Here is a 14,538-nt window from a genome sequence, read left to right as displayed (position 1 = left end):
TTAAGAGTTTCTGATAAACATTTTTCTCACTAAACTGTTCTCCCCCTCTAGCTTTTGTATGCACAAGCTTGATCCTCCAAAAATATATAAGATGTGAGCATAAAGTTGTTAGACGGACTTATCAATCTGTTAGGGAAGCTGTCTTTGTTGATGGAGTCATAACTTATATGTGTAGGTCCCAATTTATCCGCTGTATTTCCATGATTAACATGAAAGATATCAACTCAACTAGCTGAAAAAAGGTTTTCTAGGCTTCTGACTTAGAAACAATGATTTTAATTTTATAACTTTCCTTTACCTTTATCAATATTATTTGTATTGTTTTAAATAAATAAATCTTTATCAATAATAAAAAAGAAAAAAAAAAAAAAAAGAGAAGGTTTCCATCGTGAAAGTTTACTAATTCTCCAGCTGAGTTTAAAAGCAACCTTCGTCATCCAAACTCCTAAAATAACTATAGCAATAAATATATAAGGTTCTCCTATTACTAGACCATATTATATATAAAGTAGAGCAAAATTTGCACGTTAGCCCTACAGCCTCTTAACTAATGTGTTTTCCACTGATTCACTTGCAAACTTTATTCCCTACTATAAGTATCATGCCATCTATGTCATGATATTATTCAGATACATTGCTTCTGATTACATTATTATCGTGTAGTCCAGATGCTCCAGGATAGGTAAATGTAGAATAATCAAGAAATTATTTATGGGCTGTAGCAGAATATCATCATCACGCTACCAAACTCAGTGAGGAGAGCGAAGGAGAAACGATTCCATTCAGCACTGGCACTCAGAGCAGCAGTGTTGGGGATATTTTCCATCTTTCTCTGAGACTACTCTATTTTTCTCATCTATTTGTTCATTGTTTTTTTCTTCTCCCCTATCCCCGAGCCTATCAGTTTTCAGGCAGGAAGTGTCAGGAAGCAGTCCCCACCATCACCACCATCCATTTCCTCTTGTTTTGCTCTCTGGAAATGAAAAGGTCCAGCTATTCTGCAGTCTCATAAGTGGAAGCAGAAAATGGTCATCATTTAATCAGCAAGTACCACCGAGTGCCCGTCATCATTACTTCCTTCCTCGCCCTCCTCCCCTTCAGGATAAGCATTCCCAACTCGTTTTACTCACTTTTTAAATGTTTTTGATAGGGCCAATCTTTTAAAACTTTACAATATTTAGTTACTGCATTTTCTCTTTGTCTCTTATAGTCCTAAAATGGAGATGCAAATTTCTTTAAAAGCTTTAGGCCACCATCTAACCACTCCAGTCAAATAAATTCTTTCTTTCTCTGCTCATTGTTCTAGCAGCCTTAGCTAGATTAATAAAGAAAATACAATTCAAAGGATGAGATGGTTCATTTAGAGACCTCTCCTGTGAGACAAAATATGGGCCTTAAAAGAGAAAATATGTCCATACACACAACTAACTCCAACTAGTGAAACACTGTTCACAAATTTAAGGTAGACTGCTCTGAATCCAGATTATATATAGAAACACAGGATTTTTAAAACTATGCATAAGTTGATTCCGTATTAAAAAAACTCAAATGTTCTCTTAGTGGTAAAAATTCTTTAAATTGTTATATAATTTTAATATTTTAGGCATGATTAATATTTGTTACTAAATTGTTCATTGAATAGTTAACTTGAATTTATTAGGTTATTAGATTGAACATTTATGATTAAATTTTCCAAAGATGGGTGGTAAGTCAGGAAGACGAGAATCACGTGTATTACAGATGAAGTTCTTACCATAGCCCAGCTGGGAGATAATGAAGGCAAATTCCTCGATGCTGTGGATACTTGCTAGGTCACCGCCTTCCTTCCTACATGCAATCAAGGCATCTCTTTGGATTTTCTTCTCTTCTCTGTAAATCTTGTAACAGTGACCTGCATACGGCCACCACTGACTTGGACAGTTGGTAGGCACATCACTTTCTAGAAAAAAAAAAAAGAGTTTGGAAAACATTTAAAAGGAGCTTTTTTTATTGTTTTCAAAATTTTTAAATTTAATAATATTTTCTATCATTCTCTATAGGAAACAGTCATAGTCATAGGCAAATATAGCTAATATTTATTTTTCCATTTTTTGGCATAGGTATTCACAAAAGATAGACGAGATTGTGTTTGCTTTTAGACTAAAGATGATATGGAAGTCATCTTTCATTTTAAAATAAAGCCAGATGAGAAATCTGTTCTTATTTTCAACTGTACCTACAACAAGGCCACAGTAAGATACAATAGACTGTTTCATTTCGTCTGCATTTTATCATCGGCAGACCTGTCCTAAGCATGTTCTATAAATACTGGAAGCACGAGAGCTTTGTCATATAATGTATTCATTCCTCAAAAGATTTCAATTTACCTCTATTCTACGGACATTAGGAAGCCATCCATTCCTCAGAGGATGGGCAAGACTCACAAGGCAGGCAGGAGAAAGACGTGCTGACACAGGGCCTAGAATGGGTGGGGGGCAGGAGGAGGGGTCACCGAGGAGCTTCTGAAACCATGGCAGTGTGAGCCGGACACCTGTGCCTTTGAACTAACCCATTGCCGTGGACTTGCTCCCAAAAGATGACACATAACAGTGCAGAAATCACAGGGACTTCGATTCCAAAGTCTTTCAGGCAAAATCTGAATCTGCCACAAGCTGTGTGATGTTGGGCCAGTCACATCACATGAACCAAACTATCCATGTATATAAAAAATTGTAAATAATATTAATACTCGTACTAATATTAAACTACCCATCCTCACTGCGTTCTTCTGCACTTGAGATAATACGACTGTAAATTACAAATACGACAACAATGTTTATTTAATCAAACGAGTAACAGTGACCAATGTCCTGATTATTGCTACTAGTAGTCAGGGCCAAATTTCATGACCTTGACTATACATTACAAACATGCACTGACAGTAATGAGCTAGGGGAAGTGACAGTAACAACGTTCGAAGGCAAGAGACTCGCTTTATTCACCCTCATATAGGCCCTGAAATGGCACAGGGCCTGGCACAGAGTAAGTGTTGTGAATCGTTGGTCAAGAAAAAGAATTGAAGTTATATTTACTATACAACAGCTTATTATGACTATTTTATGGATATTATATCAAACAGCAATTGAGCAATATATCTTGCTTAAAGAGGGACTATATTGCCAAATGAATGTCAATTTCTATATTGAAGTTTGATACTAAATGTTCTCAAATGTGCTGCCTTAGTAAAGGTTCAGTATAGGGCACCTTTGTTATCTGTTTCATGTATCAGTTCCATAGTCTCTCAAAGTCTGGGAATGTCTGCATCACCTTTGTATAAAAGCTCAAGATTCTGTGTACAGTCATTCAAGTAAATAGGCAGTCCTGAGATCCAAACACTGTATTATTATAACAGAAAAATGCATATTTTTAGAAAATCTATTCCTTCTATACAGTTCCAGTGGTTACCAAAAAAAAAAAAAGAAAGAAAGAAAACAGGTTAGTATCACTCTGGAGCCCTCTTGTGGGATATTTTAATTTTGCTGCTCAAGAAGCTGAAAATGATGCCAGCACATGCTGAGGGCTTCAAAAACTAAACAGATGCACTTTTAAAATATTTCAAAACATGAAAACAACCAATGAAGAGGCGTCCCCTGGGGCAGCCACAAAAAGTGGCTTATTCCTGTACAGCAACACTGTCTGAAATATAACATAATCCACAAATGGGAGCCACGTATGGAATTATAAATGGGAGCCACGTATGGAATTACAAATGGGAGCCACGTATGGAATTATACATTTGCCAGTTGCCATGTTAAATACAAGTCTCAAGAGAGACAGGTAACTTTCATTATAACAATACATCATATTTAACCCAATATATCCAAAATATTATCATATCAATATGTAATCAATTAAAAAATGAGATCGTTTACTTTTGTTTTTCATGCTATGTCTTGTGAGTCCAGCGTGTATTTTACACTCACAGCAAATCTCTGTTGGAACTAGCCGCATTTCATGTGCTCAGTGGTCACATGTGGTTAGTGGCTACTGAAATGGACAGTGTAGCTCTAGCAACCTAGGGATCATGGACGAACAGGGTGGCATTGCAAAGACAAACAGGGGACGAGGTGGAACCCTTGTCCGAGAGAGTCACCAATAATGTATGCTTCATAATCCTAACTCTGATATGCTTTTCCACGCTCTGGTTTATTTGAGTTTATAGAAAAGATAGAATGATTAATCCAGGAAGTATAGAGAAATTCAAAAACCAATGGGAAGTGAAAGTTAGCAAGTGAAGCAAGTAAGGCATGTAACCGAGCAGGACACTAGGGGGCCTTCCTGGGACAGACCCCCCTCCCCCATATCCTCTGCTGTAGCTCCTCTCTGAAGTACCCAGATAATAGTATCTGATGGACATTTCCTGAGTTGTTTTACAGATGCTAAAACCACCAAAATGGAAGAAATTAACTACTTGATGATCATGAGCGTGTTGGCACCTAAGGATTGATAACATTAACCCCTGGGACACTGCCCTATTCCCTCACCATCAACCAATCACAGAATTGTGCACAAGCTGATCACATACCCTGCAACCCACCTCCCTCACCTGGCCTTTACAAGTGCTTTCCTGAAACCCATAGGGGAGTTCAGTGTTTCGAGCACTAGCTGCCCTGGACTCCTTGCTTGGCACCTGCAATAAACCCTGCAATTCCCTTCACCACAAGCCGGTGTCAGTAGATTGGCTTTACTGCACGCAGACCAGCAGACCCAAGTTTGGTTCAGTAACAGGCATAGCAGAGAAATAAGAATAATGGACTGAGTGCTTGACAATATGAACAAACATTCACAGGAAGAACAAGTGTTAGTATCTCCACTTAATAGATAGGAAACTAAAACTGGGGGGTTAAGGAACAAGGCCAAGTTACAGAATTCCGTCTCCTTACCTCAGATATGATAAAACCACCATTCTCCTCATCCCCTAAGTGGTAATTCCAAATCTTCTGAAGAAGAATTATATGAGCTCTTCCAAGAGGGAAGGATTATATCAGTACCATTTCTCGTATGGGAGGAATAGAGGAGATGAAATACAAAAATGACTGAGGTCTCCCTGAGGCGTGCCCACAGCCATAAGGGTGACCCTGTAAAGTATAATCAAACCCAATAATGGGACCCTCATCTATATCCATTGGAGAGCTCCGCCATATTTGTATGCATTAAAATGGCAAACACACCCACTCTTTGATCTGGCAGTTCCACTTCTAGGAATAATCACACACATCAAATGACATATGTATAAAGTTACTCACTGCGGGATTGTTTGCAATAATAAAAAATTGGAAGTAAACTGAAGTTCCATTAATAGGGGACTGGTTAAAAAACAATATGGTCTCTCCCTGCAATGGCTAATGTACAGAATAAAAATGAACACAGAAGCCACCTATGTACTGTATAGAATGATGCCCAAAATATTTATTAAGTGAAAAAAGTAGAGCAAAGTGTATCATATGCTGCCATTTGTATAAAACAGACGAAAAGAATTACAAACATATTTATTCATATATTCATAGAATAACTAGGTAAGGATATACACACAGACACAGTTATTCAGAAAGGAACTGCAAATTTGAAGTAAGAACTGGAAGAAATTATCAATATTTATCATGTTGTACCTTGGACTTTCTAGCCATGTCGATCATATTTTAAAATAAATGAAATTGCTTTTAAAAGTCAAGGAGCAAAAAAAGTAAAGAATGCCACGCTGTCAGATTTTCCAAGCAGAATATATATATACATACATAAATGACCTTTAAGTATTAAGTGTCTCTCCAAAAACAGCTGATGGTGAAAAAAATGTATCACTAGTTAGTTTGCTTTCTGTCAATTTGAAGAGAAAAATGCATTCTGGGCTTAGTAGCTTAATTCTTCTATAAAATTATAATAGAGAGCATAATTGCATTTTTTCCCCCGCTGGTCTAGCCTATATATAAAATTCAGTGACTACTTCTGGGATGTTTTATTCCATTTTGGTGAAGACTTCAGTGTATATGTTAAACTAAATAACACTGGCACCCAGATAGGCCATTAAATAGTGAGGACATAATAAAAACATCCCTTTCAGATACTGATTTCCTAGCTTGGATTCCAGTTTTGTCACATGTGTGAGTTTTTTATATCCTCTGAATATCTTTTTCCTCATCTAAAATGTGTGAATAATAATACCTACCTCATAGGGCAGCTGTGAAGATAAAATTTTTATTAATGCTGTGTCAAAGGCTTTGCTCATGCCCAAACACTCCAGAACACTCAGGAAAGGTTCCCAACCAACAAAAAGACATTCTGTAGGAATATCATTAAATTGATACCATAAATGATCAACAAAACCTGTCATTGCCTGCAGTTAGGACTAGACTGTAATTTGATCTTTAAATTATAATATTTTATACACTTCAGATCAAATAGATCACTTACCTGAGGGGATAACAAAAGAATTCAAAGTTGTGTTGCCCTTTTTACAAATATAGCCTAGTTTCTGAACACATTGCAGATTTTCCCATTTAGCACTTTTCCCGGGATTTAGTGACACACAGCTTTTTCCTGGTTCTGCTGATGGACTTCCTTTGGGGAAAAGAAAAAATAAAAGGGGGACTATTATAGTAATTACAAGTAGATAGACCCCCCAGAGCCTCGTGTGTTTATCCTTGGCATTTAATGGATCCCCACCCTTTCTGCTACACATTCACAAATAAATATTTACTGCCTGCAGAGCAAAAGACATGTTGCGTGTCTATTTGTTTTCTCATTGTTGGATCATTCCAATACCTGAAATGTTGATTATATAAGTTTACTTCTTTGAAATAAATTTTTCCCCACAATATCAAACGATAGAGCTAAACCTTAAACCCTGAACAATCTTCACACTGGGTTATTTTATGTATGATAGGGGAGTAAATAACAAAAGAATACACGATGTTCCAAATCAGCCGTATTCAACATTGTCGATACCTCCCCAAAAACCTAAGTCAAGCTAACTGTGAGGACCAGCCAGAGAATTTCTGGACATGGGAAAACTTTCTCCAGTTAGAAAGAAGAGGCAGGAAAGAAGGCAATGGGAAGAGAAAGAGAAGGAACTCCCAGAGCTCAGACTCTCTCTCAAGATTTTCAACTCAGCCTACTGAAGAATAGTTTTAGCAGCTAACCTCTCATCTCATTGCTTACTGGAAACTGATTAAAGAACCAGGTCAAGTCAGCTTTCTTAATGCAATCGATACATGCATCGATACCCACATTTCTCATGCTTTTCCACCACTTTAATAAATGATTTTGAAACCAGTGCTCTAAAAACTTGCTCCATCTCACAAGAGAAGACAGGGTGATGAGTCACATTTTGCCAATGATTCTGCTTTGTGACCTCTGACATGTTTACGACCTGGACCTGGACCACACTTTCCCTTCCCGAAAGATGGGAATCACATCATCTGCTCCATAAAGCCTTTGTCAAAAATTTTTGGAAGTTGCTTGAATAGCACACAAAGAAAAAATTGTTAGTGATAAGGATAAAGATGTTTTTTAAATGTGTTGATAGTATGACCAAACTTCCAGTATAACTGAACTAACAGATAAGGTACCAGTACTAGAAAGAAACTTTCGGAAACAATAATGTATTTTACAGCTAACGGTTATTATTTAATATATGAGCTGGTAAATCATAGTAATACAGTTATTTATCAATAGAACACCAATACCTACTTTAATATATCAACTCTTTGTCTTTAAATGGTTACTATAGTTATATATTTGAATTCACACTTCTATACCATTTGTGTAAAATATCCTCACTTCAAATGTAGATGTATTTTAATAGATGCTTTACTTGGTAAGTACTCAATTGAAGGCTGATTGAACAATTTATACAATAACAACTTCTAATGTTCTACAAGGTTTCTAATTTTCATTTGAAGAAACTCTCATATTATTTCAGAAGGTGATTTAATTTTGCACCTACTTCTCAGGAATTGGTTTAATAAGGAAGGACATTTCTTTTCCTTTCTCATTAATATTCCAATTTTATTCCGCACTTTCACAGAATCTAGACCCCTCAATTTTCTCACTGAACTCTCAGAATGCAAGTGGTTAAATATTACAATAATCATCACTTAAAGTTGAGTAATAAATAAAATGATCTGCCTACAATAATTAAGCAGCAAAGAATAAACTCTAATCCCCCAACAAATGATTATTATTGCCTAATGATCTGACTAAGCCAACTGGCATTCTCCAATTTAGTGTGACTGAGTCAGTAAGCAGACAAATCAAATTCTCACTCATAAATAGCACACCTTATATTCCCTTGCAGCAGTGTTTACTTACCATATTCCAGAGGAAAGCAGAGCTGACTCTTAGTGACAGCCCTGTAAACATCATGCATTGAAGGGGTACATTGAAAGTCAAATTTCATAGTAAAATCTAATCAGTTTAAACCAACGTATAGCCTCTAAAAATTCCCTCTCATGTTTTAGCATATTCCGAATATTATCTATTTATTTCAAAGTTTTTCTTTTTCTTTTTAATACCATAAGTCGGTAACATGGAAAACAGAGAGTATAATTTTCTAAGCCAAATGCAAAAACCATTCGATGGCTTTAAAAAAGAAGTCTGACCATATGAAGAAACACCACACCAGTATTTTCCATAGCAGAACTGGTAAATGAAAATGTGACCCATCCTTTCCCACACCCACGGCAGACATCACTAATCCTTACCTGCACACTTTCCTAATAAATCAAGATTAGTACAGGATGGGGCCTGGGTTGGGAGTGAAGAATCATACTCAGTAGAGTGCCTTAAGCAGCCACTAACAATGGTTGGTATTGGTGAATAAGATGAAGACTTTTTGTCATCATTGGTCCTTTTGTTTTCTCAGAATAACTTCTGTATATGTAAAACATCTTTATCATCTAGTCTCCTTTTATGTTCTGTTACCTCTATGTTACAACAATATAGAAATAATTAGCTCAGAGCATTTTCTGTCCTCCAAATAATGGGAAAGCCGTTGAAGGCTTGATCATCCCCTGTGTTTTTCTACAACTAAACGGCAAACTGTCAACAAAACTGCTCATGAATGATGATACTAGTACGGAATATTACAATCTGTGGCTGGTATTATTTTTAATCCAACTGTAGTCGATTAAAAATAGGAGAAAATGGCGTCAACGTAGACCTTCAGATCATTATAACGATGACAGAAATATTGCAAATATCTCATGGCTCAAGATAATGAGAAATTCTCCAGCCCAAAACAATTTAAATTTCTTAAATTCATAGTGTGTGTGTAGATATAAATAAATATGTATAAAATCTTTGAATATACTATGTAGCATTATAATATTATATATATATATCATAAATATAAAATCAAATTTTTGAATATAATACCTAGCAAATCAAGGATGCTCTGAGAATATATATTTTAACAGAGTCCTCTATTGACGTGTGTGATTATCCTTCCAGACAAGTCCTTTTCCCAGAAAGCTGGAATAACCTTTTGGTGTTAGAGTATTCAAATCTAGTTGGCAGGTTTCAAAGCAAGGTAAGAAATAAACTGTACTTGATGAAATCTCCCAGTTCTTCTCTTTGAGATCTACATGTGAGCTGATGAAGGTCTCCATGGTACCTAGCTAAGTTAAAATGCAGACGAATTCAACCCGCTTAACCCCACCAAGTTAATCAGATGAGCTTAACCCTACCTGGTAACCAGTTCAAATATCGGAACGGACTGCCTCCGCTCCACTGCCATCCACTGTTGAAACTCAGACTGTTCAGTCCAATCCAGAGTCCTGAGGTCAAGGAACTGGTTAACCCTTTACGACAAAAGCAAAACAAAAACAAAACTGACATTCAGAAAAGATGGTGAAATCAAATTCAGAATTAGGTACTTGAATCAAAATGTACTAGAGAGAAGTAATGAAAATCATGCCAAGCATGTCTCCTTTGAGCCTCCCATCAGGGGTAAGCAAGTACAACCATTACCTCCATCGGCATGTAAAGAAACTGAGATGAGAACACAGATAAGCCAGGAATGGTCTTGCTAATTCTTGCTAAGGGTCTAACCCAGATGTGACCAGGCTTCAGCCCCCAGCATCTTGATGACTTCTGTAGGATCGTGTGAATGTGCTTCTAATTTGGAGAAGACTCTCTTTGACTATCATCAAACAAAAACATGTTTACTTCATTTTAGAGTAAAACTAAGATTTATTTTGTATCAAAGTCACCGTTTTCTATCATAAAAAAGTTTAATACACATTTCAATCTATATCACTCTCATAAGTTACTACCCTGACCTCATATTTTAGAGCTTACTCTCAGAATTTTATTCGATGACATTTTAAAAAATCCATTTTTTTCCTCATTAAGATGATGATTAAAATCTAAACACTACGTGCTTGTGCTACTATGAATAACACTTTACTTAGGCAGCTAATAAATCATAATTACAATGTTTCAAAGTCTGTGCTAGGCCTGAGATGCAATAAAAAACAAAACAGAAGCAACATGGACTGCAGCCCGCCCAGGTTAGACAACTCTAATGTGCTATTACATATAACTTTATAAACCATGGATTTGCTGTTTTCTCTATATTCTTTTTAGTTGATTTAAAAGAATTAATGAAAAGGAAAACTATCCTTTGTCTTAAATAAAATACCAACCTGAAGTGTCTATAAACATAAAGGGTAATCATAAAGGACCACTTTATGTTTACTGTTCTCTAGAGGATATATTCCCCAGTCAGATCTTTTCAATGGTGAGAATAACCACTTACTATATTCAGGGCACTGTTTTCGCTCGTTTTCAATCCTCACAAACTCTAATTAGGTACCGCCATCTCCATTGTACAGATTAGGAATTTGACACCCAAAGAGTTTAGATGTCATGTGCAGAGTTGAAATTTAAACCTAGGTTCTTTTGGGGATTTAATTCCCCGACCAGGGACCAAACCCACGCCCCTGCATCGGAAGCACGGAGTCTTAACCACTGGACCGCCAGGGAAGTCCCTAAACCTGGGTTCTTATGACATCAAATCCCAGACCCTTTAGTTCTGATACAACCAACTAAGCTATCCAAATTCACCGAAATTTTCCCCAATTTTTCATTAGCTGATATAGACACACATTCATGTCACAAATTCAAATGAAAGGGGATTACAGTGACTCAATGCCCCAGAATCATATCTCACATTTTTTGCTCCCCAATCCCATAAAAGCACAGATCACATTCTTGGAGAAATGTGACCTGAATGCTGTTAGTTTATTCAGCATCTGGCAGAAAGGCACTGACAAAGGGAGAACCCACTTAAGGATATTGACTAGGTTGATATTGATTAGGTAGGTTGATGCTTAATGAACTGAACTGAATCCAATACTGGAGTTATTGACTGAAAAGTAAACCCTATTGTGTAATTTCTTTCAATAAAGTAATAAAAACGGGATGAAATTAACTACTAGCATGTAAAAAGTCAGTGAAATTTAATTCAGATTCACTTATCTTTATCAAGTGTTCTAGAAAAAAAAGTCTGAGTTAGTACAGCTCTTGCCCTTAGGTACTTTATACACCTTGAGAGGTATCTCGTCCAGTGCCTTCATTTTACAGATGAAGACACTGAGGATAGAGAAGTTAAGAAACTTGTGGAGAGTGAAACAGAGGATTAGTAAATTAGGACTTGCACCCAGGGTTCACTTCGGTGTTTCCAGTGAATTCAACCCTTGTTTAAATTAAATTTGCCTGTGAGTTACTATTATTGATATCATACACTTTCCAGATAAGTTTAGATGTTAGAGCACCTTTAAGTAAAGAACCATGAACTAAAAAGATATTTCTGATAAATGTCATCCCTCCCCAAACAATAGCCCATGGCAGAACTCACTCTGGTTACCTGTGAAGACTCAGCATTTGGTTCTCCAAAGTTGGAATTTTACCAAAAAATAAAATACTTATTACAAGCTATGTCAAGGAAATGACATTATCAAAAGGGAAAATCTTAATATTTCTTTAGTCTTAAATCTCTGCAATGAGCATCATCGACTATGACTGCATTCATTAAAAAGAAAATACTGATAATGAAGTGATAGAAATTCATTCATAGTAAATCAATTTTATAGTTATTCATCTCATTGATGGTTTCCCTTTAGTTTATTAATTATTTTACATAGTTATTAAAACTCTTTTGAGTACTAAACTATTACTTATGTCTCTTTAGGGTAAATTAAAGAAACCAACAAAAACTGCCATCTCACCTCATTCATGTAAATAGATAACTTATAAGGTGTCAGGAGGAGATGCCTGTCTACTAGTCTGTACCTTAGAAATGTCATTCTGGGATCAGTGTCATGTTGATACTATATTTTATGTTAATAATTATTCTATTAAATACCACTGAACATTGATTTTTTTCATAAATTATTTTTCTTATTGAAATATAGTTGACATACAATATTACATTAGTTTCAGGTATACTACATAGCGATCTGACATTGCATACATTATGAAATGATCTCCACAATGTCCAGTAACCATCTGTGCCCATACAAAGTTATTACAATATAATTGACCATATTCCTTATGCTGTGTATTATATGCCAATACTTTTTTATATAACTGGAAGGCTGTACCTCTTAATCCTCTTTAACTATTTCACCTACTCCCCCACCCGCCCTCCCTTCTGGCAGCCACCCATTTGTTCTCTGTATCTATGCATCTGTTTTCATTTTGTTTTGTTTTCTAGATTCCATACATAAGTGAGATCAAGAGGTATTCATTTGTCTCTGACTTATTTCACTTAGCATAATACCTTCTAGAGTCACCCATGTTGTCACAAATGGCAAATTTTCATTTTTTTATGGTTGAGTAATATTCCATTGTGTGTATGTATATATATACCACATCTTCTTTATCCATTTGTCTATCAATGGACACTTATGTTGTATCCATATCTTGGCTATTGTAAATAATGCTGCAATGAACACTGGAATGCATATGTCTTTTTGAATTAGTGTTTTTGGTTTTTTTCAGGTAAATAATCAGAAGTAAAATTGCTGGATCACATGGTAGCTCTATTTCTAATTTTTTGAGGACCCTCCATACGGTTCTCCATAGTGGCTGCACCAGTTACATCCCCACTGACAGCACATGAGGGTTCTCTTTTCTCCACATCTTTGCCAACACTTGTTATTTGTTGTCTTTTTGATAATAGCCACTCTAACCGGTGTGAAGTGGTATCTCACAGTGGTTGTGATTTGCATTTCCCTGATGATTAATGATGTTGAGCATCTTTTCACGTGTATGTTTTCTTTGAGAAAATGTCTCTTCAAGTTTTTTTGGTTTTTCTCAGGCTTTGGGGGTCTATTTTTGATGTTGGGTTGTATGAGTTCCTTGTATATGTTGGATATAGCTATTCCCCAAAATCAAATATTCTGGTATGTTTTAAAACTTATAATAAAATATGCATATCTAAGTTTTCAAAACTATGAAGTTTTGAACAGAACTGTAGGAATAAGTAAATTAGATTTTGCCTGAGATTGCTTAATTAAATTACTATGTTTGGCATGATGAGAAAAGATGATCACTCTTTAAGGAAATTATCCTTTGAGACTCTCCTTATCTACTCTAGGTGCTCCTAGGCTTGTTTTGAAGAATTAAATTAAGTAATTTTTCTTAAAACAGGGCCTAATACACAGTATATGCCCAATAAATGTAAGCTATTGCTATTATTAATATTATTATTGTTATTACTCCATGTTGAATTCAGGTTGGCAAAAAGTGTGATTTACAAACAAATTTCAAGTTTTGTGTTAAATATATCACTTAAAGCTGAGAAGTGTCGTCCACAATTTTTTCTCTAATGTGTTTGTAATTTTATAAAGAAGATGACCAAATTTTTTTAGTATTATTACACAAAGCATCAATTCCACATGCTAAACTTTTTAATGTTGTAATTTTCCTGCATGTATCGTCTGAAACAGTTTATACCTACTTTTGAACTTAGTTGTAATAGAAGACGTATTACTGTCCAATAGTACACTGTATTGTTCTTTTCTATACTGTGGTCCAATTTGTTCTCCACCCAGCACCATATGGAAACTGGCAAAAACAATCAAAGTAACTAGCCAATTTCACTTCCTATATCTTATTTCAGTTCTATAATCCTAATCCTGCACATATGTAGTTATAAATCTGATTCAGGAACTGAGGATTCAATAGGGTGCCCCAATATTTTTGAGGGTAGAAGAAGAAGAGATGATGAAATGACTCTGGGTGATATAAGAATTGGCCGCTGGGTAGAAGCCATTAACCCAGCAGATAATGTGAAATCAGATTGCCAGTTTAGAATAAATTTACTGGAGCAAGGAGCTGTTGACATCTAAATTAAAGGTTCTCTTTAGTGCTTTGGGGGCCACCAGATCCTTGCTTATTTTTAAGTGAGACCCAGGCAGAGCGTAATGGAAAGACAGTGCTGAATTCCAATTCAGTTATTTTCTGAACATGCGGCATTAGGCACAATTCCTAACT

At 35.9% G+C, this 14,538-nt stretch overlaps 1 protein-coding gene across 3 annotated transcripts in view; it reads right to left on the bottom strand.

Moving 5' to 3' along the window:
• The window catches only part of MRC1 (mannose receptor C-type 1), a 172,245-nt gene that overhangs the window by 51,063 nt on the left and 106,644 nt on the right, over window positions 1-14,538 (bottom strand). For all 3 annotated transcript variants that reach the window (XM_082385247.1, XM_082385248.1, XM_082385249.1), the window contains 3 exons: window positions 9,723-9,836; window positions 6,448-6,594; window positions 1,754-1,939 (listed from right to left, as the gene is read on the bottom strand). In XM_082385247.1, coding sequence (XP_082241373.1) covers window positions 1,754-1,939; window positions 6,448-6,594; window positions 9,723-9,836 — 447 coding nt within the window. The remainder of the gene's footprint in view (window positions 1-1,753; window positions 1,940-6,447; window positions 6,595-9,722; window positions 9,837-14,538) is intronic.

Source organism: Balaenoptera borealis (genome assembly GCF_965194805.1).
Source record: "Balaenoptera borealis genome assembly, chromosome: 3".
Classification (NCBI taxonomy): domain Eukaryota; kingdom Metazoa; phylum Chordata; class Mammalia; order Artiodactyla; family Balaenopteridae; genus Balaenoptera; species Balaenoptera borealis.
The sequence above is the reverse complement of the archived record's forward strand: the minus strand, read 5'-3'. Positions and strand labels throughout refer to the sequence as shown.